Here is a 13,114-nt window from a genome sequence, read left to right as displayed (position 1 = left end):
GAGGCTGTCAACTCATCAGCCTCACAGGGGAACTTCCTCGAGGTGCTCAATATTTCACTCAATGGTAAGTAAGGTTGTGGTGGTGGTGATGGTGGTGGTGGTGGTGGTGGGTGTGGTATTGAGGTTTGGTTTGTGAGTGTGTAATGTGTGTTATTGTTGTTATTATTATTATTATTATTATTATTATTATTATTATTATTATTATTATTATTATTATTATTATTATTACTTACTTACCTGTTTATTTATTTATAATAATGATATTATATGGTGGTGGTGGTGGTGGTGGTGGTGGTGGTGGTGGTATTTAAGTCTGGTTTGCATGTATGATATGTATTGTTGTTATTATTATTAGTGTTATTATTATTAGTTATTATTATTATTATCATCATTATTATTATTATTATTATTATTATTATTATTATTATTATTATTATTATTATTATTATTATTATTATTAGTGTTATTATTATCATTGTTGTTATTTATTTCTAGTAGGCTAGTTGTAATAGTATTTTAATTCTCTCTCTCTCTCTCTCTCTCTCTCTCTCTCTCTCTCTCTCTCTCTCTCTCTCTCTCTCTCTCTCTCTCTCTCTCTCTCTCCTCTCTCTCTCTCTCTCTCTCTCTCTCTCTTCCCCTGGCAGTGTTTGAGAAGCACTACCTGGACCGGAGTTTTGACCGTACTGGGCAGGTGTCAGTGGTGGTGACACCAGGGGTGGGGGTGTTTGAGGTGGACCGGGAGCTCACCAACATCACCAAGCAGCGCATCATTGACAATGGTGTGGGCTCAGACCTGGTATGCGTTGGGGAGCAACCTCTCCACGCTGTGCCACTGCTTAAGGTAAACAGGTGGTAGATGTGTACAATAGTGACCCAAGCTTTATTATTAGAAAGTTATGTTGTTTTCTTTTGGGTATAGCTAGTTTTTTGTTGCTTGGTGCTGCTACTTCTGTCACTACATTCCCTCTGTTTTTGGTTTGAAGGGCCCCTGCTCAAGGTGAAGGAAGTGGTAGATATGTGGAATAGTATCCCCAGGTTTTGTTATTAGAAAGTTATGTGTGTTTTCTTTTGCAGCAGTATATGTATTTTTTTCTATTTATTTATTTATTTATTTTATTTATTTATTTATTTATTTATTATTTATTTTTTTTTTTTTTATGTTGCTTGGTACTGCTACTACTGTCACCACATTCCCATTATTTTTGCCTTGTTCTACCCCTGCTCAAGGTAAAGGAAGTAACAGATATGTAGAATAGTACCCCCAGGTTTTGTCATTAGAAAGTAATGTCTGTTTTCTTTTGGATGTAGCTTGTTTTTCTATGTTTGCTACTGTTACAACATTTTTCTTTTAGGCCTTGATTCCATATTTCCCAGTTGTGTTCTTCTAAAGCTACTGCCCTGTAGAACCCTTGTCTTGGATTTCCCATTGAGGGAGGTTTTACAAATAGGTTTTAGATGGACTGACTGATGATAAAAGCAACAGTAGCATGGACAGAACAGTGGATGACTAGGGTGTGAGTGTGAATGCATGAAGGACAAGAGTACAGGGATATGTCAGTGAACACTGCATAGACAGAAGTGCAAGAATAATGAGTGGCTTGAGAGTGAATGCTACAAAGACAAAAGTACAGAACCACACCCTTAAACTTCCCACAATGAGAGAATGATGGATGAATGGAATAAAAAGTATAACAAAAAACACCAGTACATATAACACTTAACTTTCCACAATAATAGACAAATGAGTGACAGGAGCAAAAGTGCAACAAAAACACCAGTATAGGGACATAACATTAAACTTTCCACAGTGACAGAATGATAAGTGATGTGAGAACGAATATTGCAAAGAAAAGTACAAACACACACATTTAAACTTTCCTTAATCCATTTACTGCTACCTGGTACATCTCTCCTTAATCACAAACCACTCAGGGATATTTTCTCTCATTCTACAGCCACCTCCAAACTTTACACTCACTAAATATTGCAAAATCTATGCTTTTCATCTCTTTCCTGCAGGTGTTTATAAAAATTTCATACCTTGATGTTTGCATTGTAAATTACTGCATATCACATTATCTCAAGTATATAAACTATAATACATTAACCCTTTTTGCTGGTGTGGTTGTCCTTCCTTGACCTTCCCAGCACTTTAAAGACTTTGCATGGAGACGCAGGAGAGAAAAGAGGGAAAGCAGAAGGTAACTTTGTTTTTTAAGCTGCAAAAGTATTTATGAGAGCCTAGCACAAAAATACTGTCTGAAGAGTTGTAGGCATTAAAGAAGGAAATTTGTCTAGCAGTGAAACTCTTGATAACAGAAAAGGGAATTACTAGAATAAAAGCATAACAAATCATCAGTACATACACATGATGCCTCATCCACCACCACCACCACTACCACTACCCCACAGTTTCACAACAAGAAGGGCGGGGTGAACGCGGACGACTACAGCATGCCCCACACCTGGATCAACCTCAGCTTCTACTCATCCAAGAAAAAGATTGGTTATGGCACCTTCATCCCACGCATTAAGCTGCCGCCAGAGAAGCCCAAGTCATCCAGGAGAGAGCGGCCGGACTGCCTCGCCTCGGCCCCCTGCATGAAGCCAGCCCTGCAAGACACAGCACTGCCCAACTCTATCTTTGATTATGACTCTTATGACGCCCAGGTGTTCAAGTTGCCGAGTAGCCACAACAATAAGTGAGTGCTGGTTTGGTTTGGTTTGTGTTGTGTTTGTTTTATGCTTGGGCTGATTGGGCAATGTCTTGTTTATTCACAAGTGAGTGCTGGTTTTGTTTTGTTAGGTTAGTTTATTTAGGGTTTGTGTGCTGTGCTTGTTTTAAGCTTTGGTAGGCTGGGCTATGTCTAGTATGTATTTATTTACACACAGTTGATTGAAGTTTATATTCTTTATAGATATTAGTAAATTTGGATCATTGAATTGTTCTAATAATTTTTATTTGTAAATGTAAATATTGTAGATTGGAACAAAGGATAAAAATATTTCATTTTAAATCTTAAAACACTCACAGAAGAAAAAATATGAAATGGGATTGTCTTTTATTTACTTATTAAACCAATAGGAAACTAGCACATATCTTTAAAAAATAGTAAAATAAAAAAAATATTCAAATTTAATCTCTGCTCTCTAGAACTGGTTTCATTAAGTGCACAGCTGATGACCACCGAGTTTCCTCTGCCTCCCTCACAGGGCATACCGCAGCCTGCAGCGTCCCACCACCAGGAAGAAGGCGCCACAGGGCCACCCGCCCTCCTCCTCCATGCAGCCCATCACCCGCGTCAGCCTGCACCGCAAACTGTCTGACCCTGACCTCTACAGTGGGGTGGAGCAGGTGTGTGCATGTGTGTGTAGGTGTGGTGAATGAGAAAGATTATAAACTAACCTAACTTAACCTAGCCCAGCCCAACTATAAACTGTATTGGCTCAGTTTCTGGTATGTTTGTGTACTCTGTTTTGAGTGTGTTTGTGTGTGTGTGTACTAGAAAGTAATATTAAGTGAATAAAATAATGCATAACTACATAAATCATTAAAATATCTCCTCCCAACTTCACTCACATTCACACACTGACACAAATCTGCACCAGCTTGCATGAATGAGTTACAGTGAAGCATCCTTCAAACTCCCTAACAAATCACTAAAATACCTCACAACTCCCCTCATGTTACACTAACAAAAATCCACACCCAATATAAAGAAATTATCAACCTTCTCTCACACACAGTCACACTGACAAAAATCCACACCACCCAACATGAACATAAACCAATGAAAGTGAAGCATTCCTCATACCACCCCACAGATCTCCAGCTCCTTAGTGCCCATGGGGAGCGGCATGGGCTCGGTGATTGACAAGTCCCCTGCCATCAACATTCCAGCACGCATCACAGAAAACAAGATGTACTCACAGTCCTTTGGTGCTCTCAATGTTGAAGGTGTGTGAGGAGCTGGGCAGGTGATTAGTGCTTGGAGAACCCTTGGCTGTGGGATTTAGTGTGTTAGAAGGGTTGTGAGGTGATGGGGAGGTGGTCAGTATTTGGAGAACCCTTGGCTACAGGATTCATAGTGTTAGAAGGTGTGTGAGGAATTGGGGTGGTGGTCAGTGCTTGGAGAACCATAAGCTATGGAATTCAGTGTGATAGGTGTGTGAGGAGCTGGAACTAAGGGAACCCTTAGTTGTGTAGGTGTGTGAGGAGCTGGAACTAAGGGAAACCTTAGTTGTGGAATTCATTATGATGTGCTAATGATTTAGCTTTGACTGTTTATCTGTACTTGTGATTCTTTGTGTTTATCCTTCCAGTGGTGTGACATCAGTTTGAGTTTAGTCTTGGTATCACTAGAGGGTTATATAAAGTTTGCAGTGATATATTTTGTAATGAAGGGATTTTCTGGAATTATCTCTACTTATTCTTCCATTTTATGTGTTCAGGTGCAGTGGATATGCAACTAGAGACAATTTCTTAAAACACTGCGCTGTGCCTAAGCTCCTGTGGTGTAATACGGTGGTCCACGTGATGATCCCTTTCCGTGATGGGTTAATGGGAATAAGATTGTGAATGTGCGTGTATGGGTTTGTGATGCTTCATCTAGGCTGCTCTGTGTGAGATTGCTGGCCTGGTATATAGATAGATAAATTTATCCACTACAATTATATTTCTATTTTTACTTCATTCCCTCTAACTGTTGACTGCATGAAGTTCAGAGGCTGTCGGTAATAGTAATGGGTTTTGATGAGGAGTCTCAGCTAATTTGCTAAGCTTTCACATTTCAATGATCCTTTTTGACCTCTGTTTAGGGAATGGCACTCTAGTGGGCCTTACACAAAAAAAAGAAGTGGAATTGAACATGAGTGTATAGGAACAGGATGACAGTAATGCAAGAACAACTTTGTGAAAGGAGAGGGAGAGGAACAGCGTGAGTGAAGGGATGTAAAATGAAGAAAAGGGAGTGTCAATGGGTGTGAAATGAGGGAGAGGAACAAAATGAAAGGATGTAAAATAAAAGAGAACAGGGAGAGTGAAGGGATGTGAAATGACTCCAGTAACTCATCATCTCTCTCTCTCTCTCTCTCTCTCTCTCTCTCTCTCTCTCTCTCTCTCTCTCTCTCTCTCTCTCTCTCTCTCTCTCTCTCTCTCTCTCTCTCTCTCTCTCTCTCTCTCTCTCCATCCCCATCCCCCCAGCAGGAGTGCAGCGTCCCCGCACACAGGCACTATACGAGGGAGATGAGACATCCCCCTCACACTCCAAAGTGGGGTCCAGCAATGGCGCCTCCCCCTGCGAGAGGACACAGGTGAGGGAAGCAGAGCTGGCAGGCCTGGCAGAACAGGTGTGGTGTGCTGAGCCAGCCACTAGAGATGAAAATTCTTGTATGAATGTTAATTTTTAAACTCAAATGTTGCTTTCCATCTTACACAAACACAAATCTGCAAATGTTTCTTCAAATGTAAACACAAGTAATTTTGATCTGTTTCATCTAACTTTATGCAGATTATCAATAGAAGATTTTAGTGTTGTGAGAGAAAATAAAGATGTTGAATGAAATTATGATTAGGATGGTATTTTAAGCAATCAGGAGTTACAAATCACCATCAGTCTCATCCACAACAGTCATATCTTATCTCCCCTCTGACCAACAGTAGAGGAACATCGTAATTTCCTGCACCAAGAACTATTACCAGCCTATCAGTGACCTGTGTTTTCATCCCCAGCTGACCAAGAACAAGCCAGTCAGCACCCACCGCCCTGGGAGGTCACTCATCAACCCCTTTGACCCATCCCACATGACCATCAAGCTGACCTCAAACAGGCGGAGGTGGATTCATATCTTCCCCAAAGGTGAGAGAGAGAGAGAGAGAGAGAGAGAGAGAGAGAGAGAGAGAGAGAGAGAGAGAGAGAGAGATTATGACCCTAAAGTTAAAGAGCCAGACAGGCAGACAGTTGAGAGAGAGAGAGAGAGAGAGAGAGAGAGAGAGAGAGAGAGAGAGAGAGAGAGAGAGAGAGAGAGAGAGAGAGAAATACACGCACATCATCAGCAAATCAACTAATATTGTCTGGATAAATACATGCATGAATTTATCCATCCTCCTCTTGACTGTGTTCTTAATAAGTTTGTTCTCATTTGTTACCATATTTATAAACCAGTTTTTGTGCCTCCTCTTGAAGCTTTCTTATCACTGTGCATATACCAAGGTTTCAAGATTGTTCTCAATCCTAACTTTTTTTGTAAACCAACCTCTTTTTGTCACCATCAGATCTAATTCCTGACACTTTTTATGAACCAGCCTCTCCTTGTCACCCTCAGATCTAATTCCTAACTCCTTTTGTAAACCAGCTTCTTGTTGCCTTCTGATCTAATTCCTAACCCTTTTTGTTAAGCAGTCTTTATTTGTCAACTTTTATGAAGCAGCCTGTACTTGTCACCCTCAGACCAGACAGGCGTCCTGATCCAGCAGCACCACTACCAGGTGAGCAGTAGAGTGAGAGGCAACATTGTGTCCTCCTCACCACTGCCCACACCTGATGGGGACACCACCTACCTTGCACACCTGCACCTCCACCACCATCACCTCGCCTCCACGCCCACCAAGAACGGCCCTGCCTCCCCCAGCACTGAGTTCAGGATGTACAACGGGTCTGGCATGGTGGAGGTGAACGGCCTGCGTCCCCGGAACCTCACTTCCCAGCACAGTCAGGAGAGTGAGTGCACTGGGCTACTGTTATTAAGTTAATTTGGTAATACAAGTAAAGTACAGTTATCCCTTGTTATCCACGGGGGTCAGGTAACACACACTGTGGATAGGGAAAATTAGTGCCCATCCTTTAAGAACACTGTTGAGTCCCCAAAATTCTGTTTAGATAAAGAAAAACTGCATTTAACTAAAAAATAAAGAAAAATCATTGATACTGGTAGGTTACCTTTCATCACCTCCTCTGTTAATTTGAATTTGTGGTTGACAGTAATCCATGGAAAAGTGAAACTGTGGGAACTGAGACCATGATTAATGAGGGATGACTGTATTTAGCAGTGATGAGAGTTTGTACAGTAGCTTGCTCTGTTATTATAAGTTCATTCAGTAATATGAATGTATATACAGGTTGTTTTAAGTTAATTTGGTAATATAAATAGAAGTATATAGTAGTCATTAGAGTAAGTGCACTGGCTTACTCTATTCTAAGTTCATTCAGTAATATTAATAAAGTATATGACAGTGATTGTAGTAAATACAGTGGCTTACTCTATTTTAAGTTTATTTATTAGTAGTAGTAAAGCATGTAACAGTCATTAGAGTAAGTGCAGTGGCTTACTCTGTTCTAAGTTCATTTGGTAATATATCGTGTTTGGTGGTTCATAAGATGCACCCAGTTTTGGCAGACATTGAAATGAAAAAAAAGATAAATGGGCAGATTTAAACTCTGAATATAAAGTGAAGGGTTTCACCTGACATTTGAAGACTCACATGCATTTAGATCATTATTAGATCCCAGTATTTTGCATTTAAAAGCTTTAATATTTGCTAGTAGCCTACGTACCAATCCTGTTGTGAGATGTAAACATGTACCTGGCGTATGGTGTCCTGTGAGAGACTACACCCCTGTGAGAGACTACAGGGGTAATAAAGTTTGTTCATAAGAATGTTAAAAGATAGGTGCAATTTTAATTGTGTGTCTTACCTCAGAGTAATGGCATCACATTGCAAAAAACGCAGGGAAGGTTGCCTGTGTCACTGGGTTCGGTGCATAACTGACCACATGTTTGTTTTGGTACATGCAATGCGTGGTGCATGGTCACTTAGGCAAATTCTTCCTGACTGGTGTCATTCTGTGTGAATTACCGGTAAGTATGACCTATTATATATTGTTACCTTGAAAGAAAGAGTTTGTTTTGTGGTACAGTACCAATCATCACTTTATTTACATGTGCAAAGATGTTGGGTTTGATTAGACTTACCACCAACCACTGCCTCAGTGCTGAACCTTGGCCTCATAGAACACAGACTCATTTCCTGAGACTTTTTTTTTTGAGAAAAGCTGCATCTTATGAGCCATCAAATATGGTAAGTAAGTAAGTTTATAGCATTCACTGGAGTAAGTCTAATAAATTAATTACTCTTGCCTTATTTGATCCTGCACAGTGATGTTAGGTATTTTTCCTCCTACCCTATTCTGCATTTTAAAATTAAGCATATCTTCTAATTTCATTCAGCACTGTGAATTTAAGTATAGTTTCCTGTGATTACCTGTTAATTTTTTGCTCTGTAATATCCCTGTTCTCACTTTCTACAAGACTCAGTGGGTTCCTCTTCTAAGTGGGGAATGTCTTTGCTGTACTCTCTCCTTTTCTCATATCTGTACTCTAATAAAATACCCCCATGCCCTCTTTCTTTATAGGGTGTGTGGGATTCCCTTGTGACTGCTTAGTGATAGAAAGGAAATTTCTTTTCCATCCTGTTTTCACACATAGTTTAAACCTTTTAGTGCTGTAGTCATCTTTTCCTAACACCCGGGAAATCTGTTAATAGTAGTGTCCTACGATGATCATAGAAAAGAGATACTGAAAGAAAAGGAGGTTAATTCTTGTCTTTTCTAAGCTAGAGAACTAATCCAGAAATTATTGTATGAAAGGAATTCAAGAAATCGTGACTGCTAGAAATATGTCTCACACTGAAAGGATTAACAGAAGCTTTATTAACATATTGCTCCATGTATTTTTATCTGCTATTTTCTTGCTAAGACATTCTACAGTACTCTTCCAAGTTTCATGCCAAGTCCTAAGTTCTTACCATCACAACTTCCCTCACCAGAAGAAACAAACACAGAACTTGTGAGGGTACTGTATATATATTATCTACACTAGACCTCCTTTGTATTTCTCACCACTGGAGGCATGGTTAGTGATACTATGCACCACAAGGAAGAGTCACTAACCTGTGTTCTGTCCTGCAGGTATCAATGGAGTGAGGAGGGAGAGCAGGCCGCGCACCACCTCCCAGAACAGTTCCCTTGCCTCTGTGGACAGTAAGATGTGCTGCAGTCATGTAGGGAAAGATTGGAAAGGCTGGGTGACAGAGAGGAGAGAGAGAGAGGGACTGACTGAGAAGTAGGAGGAATAGATAGAGAGGGAAGGTAGAAGTAGGAGGGTGAGAGGTGGATGAGGAAGATGAAGAGGGGAAGAGAATGGAGAAAGAAGAATAAGGAAAGAAAGTGGAGGAAGAGTAGGGGAAGGAAGAGATATGGATGGAGAAAGAGAAAGATGAGGAGGAAGAAAGAGAAATTGGATGAGGATGGGGAAAAGAATGGAGGAGAAAATAAAAAAAATAAAACCAGCACACAAGACTTAAGATAATGAGGAGAATGAATAGCAACAACAAAAACAATAAGAGCAATAACCTTACCTAACATCACCTACCACTACCACCACAGGCCATCCATCTCCACCAACAACAATAACAAGAACCATAACCTAATCTAACCTAACCTGTCACTACCCTCACCTGTCACCACCACCACCAGCAACAACAATAAGAACCATACCCTAACCTAACATCACCTACTACCACACTCACAGTTTGCCAACAACAACACTAACACAACAACAACAATAACAAGAACCATAACCTAACCCAACTTCACCAACAACAATAATAACAACAGGAACTGTAACCTAACATCACTTACCACCCCCACAGTCACTCTGCGTGGCGCCGGCACCCCACAGAAGGCTGGAGGAGCGGGGATGGGCGGGGGGCTGCGCTTGGTGGGGGGTGTCAACTCTGGCAAGGCAAAGTTCCCCGCCACGCTGATCTGGGGCGCCACGGGGGAACAGGAGTGGAATGCTGGACTCACTACAGGTAAGCCTAACATTGCTACTTTGATTATCTACTGGTGGGTTTGTGGTGTTCCTGTGGTATTTATTATTTATTTATTTATAGATATTGATTTTTCTAATGCATCTGGCTAACTTAGTGTAATGATGATTGAATATTGGTATTTTAATTATCTATCTGTAGGGTGTGGTGTTCTTGTAATGTTATTTGCTTTTATTTTTTAATTTTTTTTTATTTTTACTCATTTAATTGTTTTGATTTCAGTTTTTTTTAATACGTTTGGCTAACTAAGTTTAATGATGATTAAATATTGCTACATTAATTATCTACTTGTGAGAGTATGATGTTCTTGTGATGTTTGTTATTTGTTGGTTTATTTGTACTTTTATTTTTATTTCCAGTTTATTTTTTTCTTGTAAGTAAGTGCAATGATAATTGAAGATTGCTACATTAATTATCTACCTGTGGGTGTGATGTGTCTATGGTATTTGTTATTCATTTGTTTATTTATACTTTTATCTTTATTTTAGTTTTTTTTTTTTATACATCTGGCCAACTTTGTGTAATTATGATTAAACATTGCTACTTTGATTATCTACCTGTGAGGGTGTCATGTTCCTGTGATGTTTGCTATTCATTGGTTTATTTGTACTTTTATTTTTATTTCCATTTTTATTTTTTTCTTATACATCTGGGTAATTTAGTGTAATGATTATTGAACTTTGCTATTTCAATTATCTAAATGTGGGTGTGTGTTGCTTCTGTGGTATTTGGAATTATTTGTTTATTTATACTTTTATTTTTATTTTTATTGATCTTTTTCTTAATCGAACTTTGCCATCTTAATTAAGGTGTCTATCATTAGAAGGTCTGCTCACACCAAAATAAGGAACATGAGAAAAATGCGCTCAAAGTTTTGTGAACTTCCAACAACTGTAACTTTCTTATTATATATGCAGTGACAATGAACTTGGTCTCAAAATGATTGGCAGACAATCAAAATCATGATGTCCTTTAAAAATGTTTGAGATCATGATATTCACTACCTAATTTTTGCATATTTTTTTGCAAATTGTATTATGGTTTCAGAAGTTCACCAAAGTTTGATTGCATTTTTCTCTGAATACTGCACACCATGGTGATAATTCATGAATATTGAAACATATTAACAATAGCATAAAATGGAAAAATGGTGAAGAAACTGGTCAGAGGCTTAAGGGCCCCTCATCAGTTACTAATACACAACAGAAAAGCTGGGAGTGCCATCCTTTCTGTCTCAACAAAGACACCAAAACAAAAGGAACTAATTCCTAATTTTCTGAATTATAACAGCAGCTCATCCTGGATGGACAGGCCTTCAGCAGCATGTTACACCTGCATTGATGGTTGACTGGACATAAAAATTATTTTCTCCTTGTATAGATTTTTTACCTTACTGATGGGACACTCATCTACTCCTGGGCAAAAGTTCAGATCTCAATAGAGTGCCATACATACCAGGATGGTGCGAGTGGCCCTTCTAATGCGGGACGCCTCAATTACCTACCTGTGGAGTTGTGATGTTCCTGCGGTATTTGTTATTTATTTGTTTATTTATATTTATATTTTAATTAATTTATTTTTTCTTTGTGTACATCTGCCAAACTTAGCATAATGATAAGTGAACTTTGCCACCGTAATTATCTACCTGGGGGTGTGGTGCTCCTGTGATGTTATTTGGTATTTGTTTAATTATGTATATTTTTTTACTTTGATACTTATTCTTTTCATTTACATCTGGTTGACTCAGCATAACGTCCCTTTAACTGATGATGATGATTGAATATTGCCACCTTAATTATCTATCTGTAGGGGGGTGTGATGTTCCTAATTATTTGATATTACTGTATTTATATTTTTACTTTATTTTTATTTCTTTATTTACTTATCCTTTTTTTTCACATACTTGAGCATAAAAACCCTTCAACCAGTAATGATGATACTGTTTTATCTGAGTAATCCATCTTGATTTCACCGTGCAGAAATAAAACTACATGCATGTAATGGATTCGTCTATTCATCAACTATTCAGCCTCCTCTCATACTGCTTGTGGTACTTTATAAAATCTACCATGCAGAAATTAAACTACTTGAGCATAGGGAATTTAACTATTCATCAACTACTCAACCTTTCCTTCACCTGTGTGGTGCAGTGAAGAAAACAGTAAACTTCAAGAAATCAGTATGGGGAAAAGAAAGAAAAGTAAACAGAACAAATTATTCTTACTCATTTTAAAATTAATTCAACTATTCATCTACTTCCCAACCTTTCTTTTTGCTGTCTGTGGTACAAAGAAGAAAAACAGTAAACTTCAAGAAATCAGTATTGGAAAAGAAAGAAAAGGAAACCAAGCAAACATTCTTTTCCCTCTCAAAATTACACTTCATACTAGCAATACCCCATTTGTTAAGCTTGAGGAGAACCAATGACAGAATTAACCAATTTACTGTGATACAAAAAGATTAACAGCACCAAAAGCAATGCATGAAATCTTTAAGTATCTACAAGAAAGAAGGGGAATTAAAAGAATAGATTTTGCAATTTCTAACCAGTTTAAAGATTAGAGTGGCTGTAAAACAAGTAAAGATGTCTCAGAGTGATCAGTAATTAAGGAAAGATGTACCAAATAGCAATCAAATGGTTAACTTGATTAACTACTCCCTGATCAACTTGCTCCCTCAACTATCTGTGGTGCCTTTCAACATTGCAGTAAAAAAGCACCTCCCCGTTTTTTTTTTACTTAGAACCCATGGGAGAGTTAACTTGCTCAACCACTCAGTCACCTCTTTTGCTGTCTGTAAATTTCAAGAAATCAATATGAAGAAAAAGTAAGCAACAAACATTATTTTACTTTTCAAAATTATCCTTTAATCCTTTGACTGTCACTTGGTACACCTTTCCTAATTACCAGTCTCTCTGAGACATCTTTACTTGTTCTATAGCCACTGCTAATCTTTGAACTGGGAAGAGATTGCAAGATATGTTCTTTTCATTGCTAACTTTCTTGTAGATACTTATAAAGACTTCATGCATTGCTTCTGATGCTGCTAATTGTTTTGTGTGGCAGTGAAAGAGTTGAAGGAGCACCATCCTTTTTTTTTTTTTTTTTTTTTTTTTTTTTACTTGAGGATAACCCTTGACAAAGTTAATTTAATCAACACTCAACCATTCCTTTTGGCATCTTCAGTACCTTTCAAAATTACCCTTTAAACCATCATCACCCAATT

At 38.5% G+C, this 13,114-nt stretch overlaps 1 protein-coding gene across 7 annotated transcripts in view; it reads left to right on the top strand.

The window, feature by feature from the left end:
* The window catches only part of LOC135113178 (GATOR complex protein Iml1-like), an 81,721-nt gene that overhangs the window by 15,854 nt on the left and 52,753 nt on the right, over window positions 1-13,114 (top strand). For 6 of the 7 annotated variants that reach the window (XM_064028286.1, XM_064028285.1, XM_064028281.1 and 3 more), the window contains exons 8-17: window positions 1-64; window positions 645-841; window positions 2,413-2,702; window positions 3,214-3,355; window positions 3,826-3,958; window positions 5,204-5,313; window positions 5,732-5,858; window positions 6,450-6,719; window positions 8,967-9,038; window positions 9,710-9,871. The exon at window positions 1-64 is cut by the window's left edge and continues 124 nt beyond it. In XM_064028286.1, the coding sequence (XP_063884356.1) occupies window positions 1-64; window positions 645-841; window positions 2,413-2,702; window positions 3,214-3,355; window positions 3,826-3,958; window positions 5,204-5,313; window positions 5,732-5,858; window positions 6,450-6,719; window positions 8,967-9,038; window positions 9,710-9,871 (1,567 nt within the window). The remainder of the gene's footprint in view (window positions 65-644; window positions 842-2,412; window positions 2,703-3,213; window positions 3,356-3,825; window positions 3,959-5,203; window positions 5,314-5,731; window positions 5,859-6,449; window positions 6,720-8,966; window positions 9,039-9,709; window positions 9,872-13,114) is intronic. The other variant, XM_064028283.1, reaches the window with a different exon arrangement.

The sequence above is a fragment of the Scylla paramamosain genome, chromosome 25 (genome assembly GCF_035594125.1).
Source record: "Scylla paramamosain isolate STU-SP2022 chromosome 25, ASM3559412v1, whole genome shotgun sequence".
Classification (NCBI taxonomy): Eukaryota; Metazoa; Arthropoda; class Malacostraca; order Decapoda; family Portunidae; genus Scylla; species Scylla paramamosain.
Note: the sequence above shows the minus strand (reverse complement) of the source record. Positions and strands in the feature narration are given on the sequence as shown.